General features: G+C 39.3%; 1 protein-coding gene across 3 annotated transcripts; it reads left to right on the top strand.

Annotated features, from left to right (window-relative positions):
* The first annotated feature begins 319 nt into the window (after positions 1-319).
* On the top strand, positions 320-13,203 carry LACC1 (laccase domain containing 1). Of its 3 annotated transcripts, none has more exons than XM_016143875.2 (7): positions 320-419; positions 1,148-1,770; positions 2,438-2,616; positions 3,363-3,528; positions 6,378-6,603; positions 7,645-7,805; positions 9,345-13,203. In XM_016143875.2, exons 2-6 carry the CDS (start codon positions 1,209-1,211, stop codon positions 7,802-7,804), a joined length of 1,293 nt encoding a protein of 430 aa, XP_015999361.2. In that variant the 5' UTR covers positions 320-419; positions 1,148-1,208; the 3' UTR covers position 7,805; positions 9,345-13,203. The 3 variants fall into 3 exon arrangements, with proteins under 3 accessions (XP_015999361.2, XP_036084833.1, XP_036084832.1); XM_036228939.1 differs by having other exon boundaries at positions 393-414; XM_036228940.1 differs by lacking the exon at positions 7,645-7,805.
* Positions 13,204-14,484: the final 1,281 nt, after the last annotated feature.

A 14,484-nucleotide genomic window follows, 5' to 3' on the forward strand; every position in this document is an offset into this window, starting at 1 on the left:
GCACGGGACTTCCCGGCTTCGCGGGGGCGCAGGGCGAGGCGGGGCGGGGCGTGGGCAGCAGAGCCTAACCGAGCTCGTCGCTGACGGGTGCGCGATTCGTAGGGAACCGCCGCGCGTGCGTGGCGCTTCCGGAAGTCCTGAGGGGGCGGGGCGTCGGGTGTGGGGGCGGGGCTATGCCAGAGGGGCGTCGGGGGCGGGGCGGGGCGGAGCCGGAGGGACGTCGGGGCGGGGAGGGGCGGGGCTGGAGGGGGCTTCAGGGGTGGGCGGGGCCGGAGGGGCGTCGGGGGCGGGGCCGGGCGGTGGCGGCCGCGTTCTGTGGGGTTTCAAGACCCCCCGCCCCGTCCCGCCCCGCCCCGCCCCGCCAGTCTCTTCAAGATTTTCAAAACTGGCGAGATGAACTTGAGCGGGATCCGTGTACGGTAGGGAGCAGAGGTTTGGGGTGGCGGCGGGAGAAAGCCGTCGGGGGCAAAGGGGGTCAAGAAAATGTGTCTCTGAAGAGAGACGACGGCGTGGGGTGGGAGGACAAGGGCTGGAGGTGAGAAAATCTCGCGGCGGCAGTGAATAGGAAAGCAGATAGGAAGCAGGTCTGCCCCAAACCGCAGTCGCCCTTGCGGTCATTGTCACGCCTGAGTATCGTGTAAATCCTGGAGGGAAATGTGTCTGTCGTCTCAGCTTTTCTCTCTTAAAAACGCGATTTGAGAGTGCAGCTCCGTTTAACGTGTTGAATTTAAGGCGCCGGTATTTCATATGAAGGAATGTGACCTAACATGCCAGTCATGTCAGAATTAATCATATGGCACATAAATAGACACCGAATAATGAAAAAACAGGACTTTGTCTAAGTGAGCAAGTAATTCCCTATTTAAAATTTGCTATATGAAAACACAAAACAAAAACAGGAACTGCTGTTTTGCTGGAAAGATGTGCATCTGCTTTCAGGAAATGTTTTAAGAGCTGGCTTTGCGTTCGTTGTCATGATTCTGTTATGACAAATAATGGACTAGCTTTTCAGGAAGGGTTCTGCATTTACAATTTTGGTTACATTTTTAGATCAATGCAATTTTTTTCCCAGCCACAAATTTCTGTTTTAACTATTACAAGATTGATATAATATTGTAATCTTATTTATGCTAATTTTTCTTTACAGGTGATTGGGGCAGGGGGGGCACAAAAGTCTTCTTTGAAGAACGTCGTACAGTTATTGAAGTATGGCAGAAGCAGTGTTGATTGACCTCTTTGGTTTGAAATTGAACTCTGAGAAAAACTGTCATCAGACATTACTGAAGACGTTGGATGCTGTTCGATACCACCACGCTGCCCAGGCCAAGTTCCTTTGCATAATACGTTGCAGTAACATCAGCTGTGAAAGAGACAGTGAGCATGGTAACTATGAAGTAGAAACAAGCAATGGATTATCAACTCTCTTCAGAGAATTTGAGACTGTTAGCAATCCCAGCATGGCTGCCTGTTTGTATACTATTAAACAAAAAATTGATGAAAAAAATCTGAGCAGCATTAAGGTAATTGTACCCATGCACCGGAAGACCTTAGTGAAGGCTTTTATTGATCAACTCTTCACCGATGTTTACAGTTTTGAATTTGAAGATTTACAGGTGACTTTAAGGGGAGGTCTTTTGAAACAGCCCACAGAAATAGACAAGATCACAGCTCAGGAACTAGAAGAAGTTCAGAACGAAGTAGAAACACATTTGAGAAGTCTGCCAGCTCTAAAAGGAGAGTTAACCATTATCACATCGCCATTGATCTCAGGTATATTAAACAGTTATTGGTTGTTTTCACCGTGCACATGAAAACCAGCCTTTTGTTCAGAAGCCGTTCACCGTTTTTCCTCCTTTCTTTTGTAGACTGCCTCGGGCTTATGTGCTCATTAGCATCGACTGAAGCATGGGAATGTCATGGATAGTCTCGTAGTGTTAGGGATGTCCAGGGACGACAAGGGATAGTCCCTTCAAAACCACCCTAAATAAATAAATTTGCTTTCAGACAAATTCAGCTATAAGACAAATCCCCAGGCTGCCTTTAAAATGAGCTTTATGATTCTTAATCATCTCCTGTTTAGCAATTCTGAAACCTTAACGCGCTGGCACCTTAACGGAAGAGTGACATTTAAAACAGTCAAACTGACTTCTTAGTGAAATGATATTTACTCTGAGCTATATATTGCTTTTGGGTATAGCAAAGAAAAATGGAACAGAAGATACCCTTCGAAGAGCAATAACCCCATAGGAAAGGTAAACACAAAGCAGTGTGTAATAACACGGGGAAGGCGAAAGGGCTGTGGAAATCACATACCAGGTAAACAAGAGCAGGCCGAGGTGATCAGGGAGGTCCTCCTGAGAGAGGGGGCTTATCATGCTTTTTTTTTTTTTGTCTCTTGTAGAGCACATTCTTAACTTTCGGTCCTTATCTTCAACAGATATCTTCATACATGGATTCACTACGAGGACGGGTGGGATATCTTACATACCAACTCTCAGCTCATTCAATCTCTTCAGCAGTTCCAAACGGAGAGATCCCAAGGTCGTTGTGCAGGAAAACCTGCGTCGGCTGGGGGCTGCTGCGGGATTCGATGCAAAAAAATTTTACCGAATAAAGGTAAAGTTATGTTTCGTACTTTGAACAATCTTAAGTATACTCTTGACTCTGCTAACGACTACTGGGCTTTAATCGGGCTGTTTAGCTTTCGCGTCCAGTTGATGTTTTATCTAAAACTTGAGGACAGTGCTTGTTTTTCTCAGCTCTATATACCATAGCCTAAAAATCAACTGCATGATGTGTGTATTTCACGTGGAGCTTCTCACACCTGAAAATGTAGTTCATGTTCAGAGAGTACAGTACCATTGGCCTTTTAGATGTGGAAGGAAGGTTTCCAAATGGTGGAAAAGAAAGGCCATGGTTTTCTAAATCAATGCCAGGAAGAACTTAGGGTATAATTGATGAGCTAGATAATGCCTTATTTCTTACAGAATTCCAGCTTGGCTTGAGTCTAGAAAAGTAAAAATATTATTGACTTGGTAATTAATTTCTTTTCGTGAATTAGTTCTTTGTGGAAAGTACTGCACATAGAGAACCATCTCTAATGGGAGGTGTTCCTGATGGACAATATTGAATTTTTAAATGTTAAAGTCTACTTTCCTTTGAATAAAATATGCAGAGATTATAATACCAAAAGTTAGGTGATAAGTACATTTGGTATTTTACCATGTATAGAAGAGATGTATTTAATGATTGGTAATCTTAAACTGGTTATGTTATTTTGTACAAAATAATACTTTCAGAAAAGCGTATGGTATGAGAAATCTTACCTTCAAAACGTTTTAATCGCACATCTTTGCTATTAGACTGATCATGCCAATGATGTCTGGGTCATGGGAAGGAAGGAGCCTGAATCTTACGACGGAATAACCACAAATCAGAGGGGAGTCACAATAGCAGCTCTTGGTGCTGACTGTATACCGATAGTTTTTGCAGATCCGGTCAAAAAAGCATGTGGCGTGGCTCACTCTGGTACGTAAACTTAACTAAGCATATAGGATTTTACCAGGTTTGTAGTATAGAAAAAAATATTTCTTTCTGCTGGGCATGAAATAAATGAGCAGTTACTTACTTAACTTGGTGATAAGTGTAAAAATAGGGGTAGGTTCAGCACACTCCTATTATAGAAGCAGGGGAAAAAAAAAAAAAAAAAAGAGTATCTAAGTCAGATCATATGAACCAGAGTAGAATTCCCAAAAGAAGTGGTACCTAGGCAGATTTCTGAGGAATTTGTAGAGTTTGGCTAGGGCCAGTGTTTCTCATTAGGGATGCTATTAACATTTTGGGCAAGATAATCTTATGCTGCAGATAGTTTGTTTGGCCTTCAAAATTCCCAGTTGTTATAATTAAAAAAAAAAAAAAAAAAAAAAAACACTCCCAGGGAGTGGTACTTGCTGTGGTTGAGAAGCCTTGAAGTCAAGGCTGCGGGGCACAGGAAGGTTAGACATGTCGCAGAAAGGTGCTCATGTGTGAAAGAAAGTACGGAGGTAAGAAGGAGCGAGACGTGTTCGGAAAACTGCATTTACTTTAGTGCTGCAGGATTTAATGTGAAAAAATTTTACTGAATAAAGGTAAAGTTATGTTTCATACTTTGAAAAATCTTAAGTATGTTCCTGACTCTACTAACGACTGTAGTCTGGTGGCTTTAACTATTCTCTGAAGATGAGAACAAAGAAGAATTTTTTGATGACATATTAAGGTTGTGGAGCTCTGTTTTCTGGAGGTATTTTAAAATACTTTTTAAATTAATCAGTGGTGGTGATTCTATGTGAAATGAGAAATGATCTTTTGGATTTCCTTCTGCTTAAAAAATCTATGGCAACTTTGCTCATCAGGACGTAGATAAATAAGAAAGTTGCATATTTTTCTTTTGACCTAGCTAAAGTAATGGAATTAGTTGCCTAGAGGTCGGGATTACTATTTGACATTGTCAGAAGTTACTTAAAATTTGAATCTTCTTGAATATATAAAAAAATATTATTTATTACTTTTTGGTTTTAAAACATTAAGTTTTAAAATATCAAATAAAAAGTAAAGCTGTCAAAATGAAACTATTGAAAAAGAAATTTAAAGTGAGAGGTCTCACACTTCCTGATTTCAAACTTGTTATAAAGCTACAGGAATCAAACAGTATGGCCCTGGCATAAAGATAGACATATAGAACAATGTAATAGAGTGGAGAGCCCAGAAATAAACCCTCGCATATATGGTCAAGTGATTTCTGACCAGGTTCCTAGACTCTACAATAAGGAAAGCACAATTGCTTTGACAAATGGTGCTGGGAAAACTGGATATTCACATGCAAAAAAAAAGAATGGTAGAGCCTTTTTATTCTACATCATATATAAAAATTTAGCTCAAAATAGATCAAAGAACCAAAGTTAAAAGCTAAAACTATAAAACTCATAGAAGAAAACAAGTATTAATCTTTGAGATCTTGGCTTGGGCAATGGTTTCTTAGGGATGACAACAAAAGCACAAGCAACAAAATTAAAAAGAGGTAAATTGGATTTTATCAAAGTTGACAATTTCTCTGCATCAAAAGATACAACGAAGTGAAACGGCAGCCCAAAAATAGAAGAAAATATTTGCAAGTCATGTATCTGACAATAGGTTATTATCTAGAATATTTAAAGAAACGTAGCAACAACAGCAAAATAACCTGATTAAAAATGAACAAAAGGCTCGAATAGATACCTCTCTGAAGATAATATGCACCTAACCAACAAGCATGTGAAAATATGCTCAGCATCATTAATAATTAGGAAAATGCAAATCAAAACCACAAGGAGACATCGCTTCACACCCAAGAGGATGACTAATATTAAAAATAAATAAATAAATAAAGGCAATAACAAGTTTTGGTGAGGTTGTGGAGAAATTGGAACCCTGAGGCACTATTCATGGGACTGTAAAATGGTGCAGCTACTATAGACAATGTCGCGATGTTTCCTCAAAAATTTTAAAACAATTACCATATCCAGCAAGCCACTTCTGAGTATCTATCCAAAAGAATTGAAAGCAGGATCTCAATGAGATATTTGCATACCCATGCTAATAGCAGCATTATTCACAGTAGCCAAGGGGTCATTGCAACTTAATTGTCTATTGATGGATTAATGGATAAGCAAATGTGGTATATGCATACAATGGGATATTATTCAGCCTTTAAAAAGAAGGAAATCTTGATGCATGCTACAACTGGAATAAACCTGGAGGCCATTATGCTAGGTGAAATAAGCCAGTCACGAAAAGACAAATACTATATGATTTCATTTATATGAAGTGTCTACAATAGTCAGTTTCGTAGAAGTAGAAGGTCGAATGGGGGTTGCTAGTCACTGCGAGAAGGTAGCGAGGGAGCTCTCCTGTTCAACAACTTGTATAAAGTTTCAATTTTGCAAGATAAAAACGAATTGGTTGCACAACAATGTAAGTATACTTAACGCTATTGAAGTGTGTACCCTAAAATGGTAAATGTTATGTTTTTTCCACAATTTTTTGACACGTGGAAAAAAAGGTGAGGGAAAGAGAGAGAAGACGAAGAAGGTACCCCCAGTGGAAACGAAAAGTATAGAACATTTTTTAAAGGAAATGACAGAACCCCGCCCCCCATTAAATGTCTCTTCTGTGTCAGGCTCTATGTATAGTATACCTCCTTTAAAAATGAGTATTTTAATTAGTTAATTGATTATTTAGCATTATTAATTTTGTGATTCGTTTATTATTTCTGAACTGCTCATTTTTAACTCAGATATAAATTAAGGTGAAATTTTGTCATGTTTTAACTTTCCTTATATCTTTTTCTTCCTATTTGTCAGGTTGGAGGGGTACTTTGTTAGGCATTGCTATGGCTACCGTGAATGCTATGATAGCAGAATATGGCTGTAGTTTGGACGACATTGTTGTCGTACTGGGGCCGTCAGTAGGGCCTTGCTGTTTTACTCTTCCGAGGGACACGGCGGCGGCATTTCATAATCTTGACCCTGCGTGTGTGCGGCTCTTCGACTCCCCGGATCCCTACATCGACATTCGGAAAGCCACCAGGTGTGTTTGATGTCACTCTGAAACTGCAAGAGTGGTTATCGCTTATTGCTTCTAAACTGTTAATTAGAGAACAACTAGTAAATCCAAGAAAAATTCATGTGGCAGATATTTAAACAGCTGACATGTACATGTACACAAAAGCTCATTTTAAATATGAAATCTATTTTCACCTAAGTTTTAATGACAGAAATTTTCCTGGCTGATTTAAAAGTGAAGGAAGAAGAAACAGTTGGTATATAGTTTTTGGAAATATACTTTTAAAGTTCATATAAAAGAGTTGGCATGTACTTTATTTACTTTATAGCTATTCCTAGGTTAAATTCTCCCAAATAAACTCTCAGGAAGCTAATATTTTAAAATTATTTATGTTCTCTAATTAACTAGAAGAATATATTTTGGATTTATGAAGTTTTGCTCTTAATAGCTGCGAAAAATTATTTGTCCTTTCTACAAATGGAAATCGATGTCTGATTTGAATTATGTTTCTGTTCCAGGCAGCAAAACTTTGCCCAGATTCTGCCTCATTTAGCACATAAGTAGAAAGTATTGAAATCGATTCTTAAATGTTACTTGTAGAATAAGTGTCACTAATTTATAGTCATATTTCACATCATAAAGTCTATGAAAAAGAAGGTTTTCTGAGAAAAATCTGGTAATAGGAGGAAAAGAGATGGGAGGGCCAAATGACCAAAAAGCACACTTTGTCTGAATCAAACGAATCTTGACCACAAAGACTCTGGTAACTTTGAAGTTCCTTCTAAAATAAGTACTTGATTTTGGTTGCAAATACTGAGCCCAGACCATGTCTGTAGGACAATATGGAAAGTTCTGTAGTTCCAATATGAACTTGGGTGAGAAATGGTGATAAAATCTACCATTTTCTGACTAGTCCATGTTCGGAAACCGAATAGCAATTGGCATTGGTCCAAGCATATCTTTCCCAGAATTCTTTTACACCAATATGCATCCTTTTTTCGTACCGCATTGGCTATTATTGGTAAAATAAACTCTTGCTGTCCTTTGAAAAATCTTTATCCTAAGGATTCTTCTAGAACGGGGAGGAATTCTACCACAGAATATCCAGGACCAGAAACAAGAGCTCAGCCTCTGTACATCCTGCCATCCTGAGAAGTTCTTCTCCCACGTCCGAGATGGCCTTAATTTTGGCACGCAGATTGGTTTCATATCTATCAGAGAATGAGGTACAGGAGGTTCTCTCCATCCCGCGCCTCTTTTACCTTTCCCTCCCTCGATTTTAAAAAATAATTAATCGTGTTGGATTTACTCCTTTGTTCCTATAGGAAGAACTAATTTTCCACTTTTTAGTGAGATACGTGTGGCAGAAAAGTTCGTTTGCAGTGACATACTCTGATGTAAGGAGCAGCCACTCTCTGTCCCCGATCAGGCAGGCATACGCTGGAGACACAAAACTAAAATAATTTAGTCTTAAAAAAATCCTGTATGTATGCCCCGTATCACTCCTATGTAGTTGACCTCTGTACATTTTCAATCATAACATCCTTTTTTAAAAAAAGTAAATTCATCGGGGTCACATTGCTTCAATACACTATGTAAGTTTCAGGTGTACAGCCTTATGACGCATCGTCTCTACACTGCGGCGTGTGCTCACCGTGCAAAATTCAGACTCCTCGTGTCATATGTTTGACCCCCTCAACCCTCTTCATCCTCCCCCCCACGTCCTTTTCCTCTCGTTACCACCGTACATTGTCTGTGTCTATGAATTTGTTTGTTTGTTTCTTTTTTGTTGTACATCCCACATGTGAGTGAAATGATATGGTTCTTATCCTTTTCTATCTGACTTATTTCCCTTAGCGTGATACTCTCAAGATCCATCCATGTTGTTGCCAATGGCCATGTTTCATCTTTCTTATGGCTGAGTAGTATTCTGTTGTATATATGTACTATATCTTCTTTATCCAATCATTGGTAAAAAGACACTTAGTTGTTTCCATGTCTTGGCTATTGTGAATAATGCTTCAGTGAACATAGGGGTGCATATATCTTTATGTATAAGCATTTTCAAAAATTTCAGGTAAATACCCAGAAGAGGGATTGCTAAACCATAACATCCTCATCTTTCTTTAAATTTTTTTTTTTTTTTGCCTTTTGAGATAAAATATTTGCATAAAGATTCTAAATTCTATAATAATAAGATACCCTCACATACACAAACTGGCTTGGTTTTCGACTAGATTTTCAACAGATTGTCTGTAGTTGGCCAATTTTCTTTAAAGGGACAGACAGTAAATATTTTAGGCTTCTTGAGACGTGCAGTCTCTGTCTCGACTACTCAGCTTCGCAGAGCAAAAGCAGATAGGAACAGGACAGAAACAAATGAGTGTGGCCGTGTTTCAGTTAAACTTTATTTACAAAAACAGGTGACGGGCCAGATTTGGCCCACAGGCTGTAGTTTGCTGACGCCTGATCTACATCATAGAGCAGGATAGAGTGTAATTTCGTAAAATTATAATTTATTACAGATGGGTTTTTTTTTTTTTCAGAGTTATGCAAAAATATTTCATGACAGTGATTTAGTACTGGCCCTGTAGCATGAATATAATTTTCCTTAAGGTTGCTTTTAACCGAATATTATTTTTAGTGTTCAAAATTTTTTTAACCCTTTAACATACAAAAGACTTTAAAAGACTAGGTAATCCTTCCTTTGATATTCCAATAGTACTAGAAGGGATCTCATATTTGATTTCTATTTATTTTTACAGGAACTCGACTGGATTTTTATGTAACTGTTTCCTGCCTTCTTCCAAACTGACCGCAAAGGAGAAATTTAGCTGTTTGATTTCCTTAATTTATTACAATGGATGATTTATCTTTAGGTTAAATTTCCCGTATTATCCAAAGCTAAATGATTTTCATTTGATTCTAACAATAACTGACAAAAAAATTAGTATAATGTGGTTTATACATTTTATACAGATGAAGATTATTCTTAAAGTTGGTTCTATTTGTTACATAAATCAGGAATTGGTCCGTTCAGTTCTGTATTTCCAGGTTACCTGCTCTTTGTCAGTCATTGCCTGAAGCATAGGTGGAAAGAAAGATGAGTAAGACTTTTCCTGTTTGAATCTAATGCACTAGAGGAGTTAAAGACTTCCAACACTTTAATTTTAATAGCAGTAGAAGAGTCCAGAAGAAGGAAGGATTAATTCTTTCTGGAAGGCAGGATAGAGAAGATATGACAGAGAAAATGAGATCACATGGGCCTGAAAGATGTATGAGCTGTTGACACATAAAAAACTACTGTACAGGTCGAGGCAACACCGTGAACAAGAGCATGAAACTAAAAGTATATAATGTGTTCTAGAGGGAGAAGGGTGTGGACAGGAGTTAACTGGAAAAACAGGCTGGAAGCAGGTTATCTAGGGTCTTAAATGCCAGGTCAAAGAGTTGGGAGTTTATTTCCCAGGCAAAGAGTAGGTACGAAAAGTAGAGGAGTGTCTTTATTTCCTTGACATCATATTTAACAGGATATAAAGTGGGTTTGAATGCAACTCTTGGACTCCAAATCGCATTTCAGGTTTTGCAGTTAATCAAAGGCATCTAAATTAAAATTTTAATTTCAATTCTTTGTTAATATCATTTACTCATACACTCTGTTAAAATTTTGTTGAGGTATTAGGACAAGTTAAAAAAATACAGTCCTGGCCCTCAAGATGTTTAATACCCATTGGAAGGTGACAGTCAATAAACCAACAGTTTCAATACTGTGATATGTGTTGTGAGAGACCAAAGCAGAGAGACTCGTTCAGAGGCAGCCAGGGTACTTCATAAAAGACATAACGAAGCCCGAATGAAGGCATCGGACATTAAAATGGAGAAGAGAGTAGGTGGATTGGAGAGACATTTCAGAGATGGCGTCAGTAGGTTGTTAATAGATAATGGAGATGAGTGGGGAGGGGAGTGAAGTCATTGGGGACTCCAAGATTTCTACGTGGCCGGCCCCCGAGAGTGGCAGCAAAGCGACAGAGCGGAGTACACCCAGGTGGAAATGACTGGCCAACAACTAGAAGTATAGACGTGGAACCTAGGAGGGAGCCGGGAAAAAGATTCAGATTTAGAGGCTATTGGAGTAGGCTGACCATCGAAGCAGAATTATAGGCTGAGAAAAAAGGAGACCCAAGGAGGAAACCTCATCCAACACCTGCATTTGAAGAACAGGAAGGCGAACCAGTAAAAAGCATTAAGAAGTAAGAAAAAGAACTGAGTATAGTCATTTTGAAGAAAGAAGCCAGTGGACACGTGAAGGTTTCTTCACAAAGAATTCTTCAGAGATCAGATGAGGACCGAGGAGAAACTAACGGGTCACATGCCGAGGTGTTCTCGTGGTGGCGGAGTCAGACTCACCGGGGAAGGCGCCGTGCAGGTGTTGTCTTTGACAGAACTTACTAGAGAAGATACAGCACTCAGGCTGTATCTGGAAGGAGGGGCGTGTTTTTTTTTTTTTTTTCCATTTATTTTGTTTTTGTGTTTTGTAAGGGTTGATTTTTATTTGTAGGCTGAAGAGGAGAGGCATTAAGCTGTTTTTCATTTGGGAAAAAATGTATAGTATAGTACATATTTTAATGTGAATTGCCACATTACATCTTAAGATTTCTTATTTCGTACATATAGTTTTTACATGAATATATAGTAGAATAACAGAAAATTGCATTAATTTGGTATTTACAAAGGACTTCCATGTACACCACCTCATTTTACCTTTATAGCTATTCCGACATACGTAGGCACGTTAGCCCTTTCATTCAGATGGGAAAATTGAGCCTCACCGATGTGGAGGTTAAAATCGCATAATTTGTGAAAAAGTGGATTTGAATGCAATCTTGGACTCTGAATCGCATTTCAGATTTTACAGTTAATCAAAGGTATCTAAAATTGTAATTTCAATTTTTCGTTAATATCATTTACTCATACATTCTGTTAAAATTTTGTTGAGGTATTAGGACAAGTTAAAAAAAATACAGTCCTGGCCCTCAAGATGTTTAATATCCATTGGAAGGTGACAATCAATAAACCAACAGTTTCAATACTGTGATATGTGTTGTAAGGTTGTCACAACTGGATTCCTTGGTTAGTTTAATTCTTCTATGCAACTCAGCTCACTATGAAATTTAAATAAAATACCTCATTTCCTTCAATTCAGGGAAGACATTAAACACATAACATAAGGTAGCAATTTCAAACTTGTGAAACTACTCTTTTTGTTTGATGGGCTTAATAAAGACTAAGGAATAACTACACACTGAGAAAGGTCAATAACATTCCAATTCTTCACTGTGTATTATTTTGTTTCAAGTTTACAAATTCACAGACCATTAGGCAGCTGTATTTCACTTTATGTATGAAAATATTTTAAAATCATAAAAATTATGTGTGATTACCTATGATTTTGAATTATCTGCAGCAAAGCACATTGTCTCCTTCGGTTTTACTGGGTGAAAAAATATTGATTTAGTAATTCAGAAACAGAATTACTAGGTTGTTAAATAATCATATGGTATTGCCTCTACACGACTCCTGTCACTCTTAAGCATTTGTATATGGGTTTCTGGGACTTTCAGGCTGCAACCACAATGAGTATTTTTAACAAGTTTGGTTTTCAATCTAAGCATTGCTGCTTAACCACATATAGGAAATATCAGCTGTCATTTTATTAAGAAGATAAATTAGGTTTGGAAATCAAGTAAGAGTTCATGATTTTTTTTTGGAGGTGCTAATTATCAAACAAAAATTTATTTAATTGTAATTTTAAATTGTGAAGAGCAGCATAGTGACTAACCGTGCTCTACTCTGTTGCTTTATAAAACACCTGAAAAATGATCGTAAACAAGGCCATGGTGTTTCTACAGGAAGCTCTGCTCTTTTTCCTGGCTAAAGTTGAAGCAGCCTTCATCTCTGTATCTCCCTGCACAGAAGACAGAGGAGGGCATTAAAAGCGAACGAGCTTGTCGCTCTTACTTCGGATGTAACGTGCCGTAGTTCAAGTACATAAAAACCTTTAGGGTCCCTCGCCCACCTGGATGTCCCCCTGCAGAATCTCCAGTAACGCTTTGCTATAAGTAGATTTGTGGGGAGAAATTTAGAGACTTATTCTATGTCACATGATAAAAACATAAATAACACCCAATGGATTCAGAAGCTGGAACATACCATGACCGATGACCGTGACATCTGAATTACATCACCCTACATCTCAAGTGGGATTCGATACTTTCTTTTATTTGGTTGTCCTAAAGTTATACTTACAATGTATGTATCCTACTTGTCATGTGAACTCTTAGAACATGCCACGGGTCTGAGGAAGCTCAGCACTTTATATATAAAGTTCTGCGCAGGTACCTATCTCAGTGTGTGTGTGTGTGTGTGTGTGTGTGTGTGTGTGTATGGATATCTGTGTGTATATGCTAAATGGTAAAAAATAAATTTGTATCTTCTATGTGTGACACATAGCCTCTTTGCCTCAGCTCATGTAAATTTACAGAAAAACATGAGACACAGTGGAATTACAGATTTTTCTCACCAATGTTTGCATATCGTGCAATAAAGAATGGGAAGTGTGATCCACAAGCTTACCACATGTGTCTGAGAACTCCGGCCTGGGACACGCACATTTCCACTGCAGGCGGTGTTTCTAAACTTGTGATTTCAAAAGTGAGTCAGCCAGCATGTGCAATGGCCTGGCTCCATACTGGGCCATTGCTTAATAAAGGAAAAGGGACTCTGCCAGCGCTCTTTCCTGACAGACACATTTAGTTTGGACTGACGATCACATGTCAATTGTGTGGAGACAAACTTTTCACATTCTTCTCAGTATTTTCTTTGAAGAGAAAGAAATGCTTACATCACATTCCCTTTGTCTTTGCGCCAAGTGCCTCAGGTGAAGTATGTCCTTTCTGTATCTGGGGCAGGCTTTCTTATTTTATTTAATTCTCAGAAGCCTGGAGTGTCCACTTACTTTATTTATGTCCACTGTATTTTATTGAACAGTTCAAATCTCCAGCAAACTCTATAGCTCCAAATACCACATTCCTTTCTAACAAAAGAATAACTCTCATGAGCACATTTGTAGAAAATAGGTCCGGTCATGGTGACTGTAGAGTTCTGAGTTTTTAGCATCCCGCGTTGTCTTAATTTCTGGTTTGTATCACATTGCTTCAGTTCTCTGTCTGTCTTACCAGTACTTCCCTATTTTACTTTCTTTAAGCGTGTGTTTTCTAATCTGCCTCCCCATCCTCCTTGTTTTCATACTTGGTAGTTCACGTTCGCAGAGTACGTTAATTCCTTTGAGTTTTCTGCTTTTAAATACATATTCAGACGTGGCTACTGAGTTGCTTGTTGGACGTGTCCTGTGGGCCCCTCAAATGCAACATCCTCCCAGCTTAACTCATCATTTTCCCTCTCAACCCCGTTCCCCTCTGGCGTCCCGTCTCCGGGAATGAAATTCTTCATGCGGTCGCCCGCCCGGAAACCCGAGCGCTCCTGGCCCTCTCGCTTCCCACCCCGCAGACTTCGCGAGTCTCCCATCTGTGCCTGTGCCTCTCCCTCCCCGGCCTCCCACGCTCCCACCTTCACCCTCACCTGCACCACTGCAGCCTCCTGATCGCTCCTCCCCCGCCGAACCCTTCCTACACTGCCAGAGCGGTTGCTCCACAATCCGGTCGTACTGTAGGCTTTGAAATGATTCTACGGGGTTTCCACCGTCTCCGAGATAAAGACCTGCTCCCGAAAGCTCGTAAGCGCCGTCATAATCTCTCCCCTGCTTCTCCGTTCAATTTCCACTGCTCCCCCCAGCTCCGTACCATGTATTCCAGCCATTCTGTACTTTCCTCGCGCCCTAGAACGTGC

Source organism: Rousettus aegyptiacus, unplaced genomic scaffold (assembly GCF_014176215.1).
Source record: "Rousettus aegyptiacus isolate mRouAeg1 unplaced genomic scaffold, mRouAeg1.p scaffold_m13_p_11, whole genome shotgun sequence".
NCBI classification, from domain to species: Eukaryota; Metazoa; Chordata; class Mammalia; order Chiroptera; family Pteropodidae; genus Rousettus; species Rousettus aegyptiacus.

What these genes read in the sequence shown, in the direction of transcription:
- LACC1 (XM_016143875.2), top strand. Translation starts at nt 1,209, where the DNA reads ATGGCAGAAGCAGTGTTGATTGACCTCTTTGGTTTGAAATTGAACTCT. An exon ending in CACATCGCCATTGATCTCAG is followed by an intron (nt 1,771 to 2,437) that starts GTATATTAAACA and finishes TATCTTCAACAG; the next exon opens with ATATCTTCATACATGGATTC. An exon ending in GACATTCGGAAAGCCACCAG is followed by an intron (nt 6,604 to 7,644) that starts GTGTGTTTGATG and finishes CTTTATCCTAAG; the next exon opens with GATTCTTCTAGAACGGGGAG.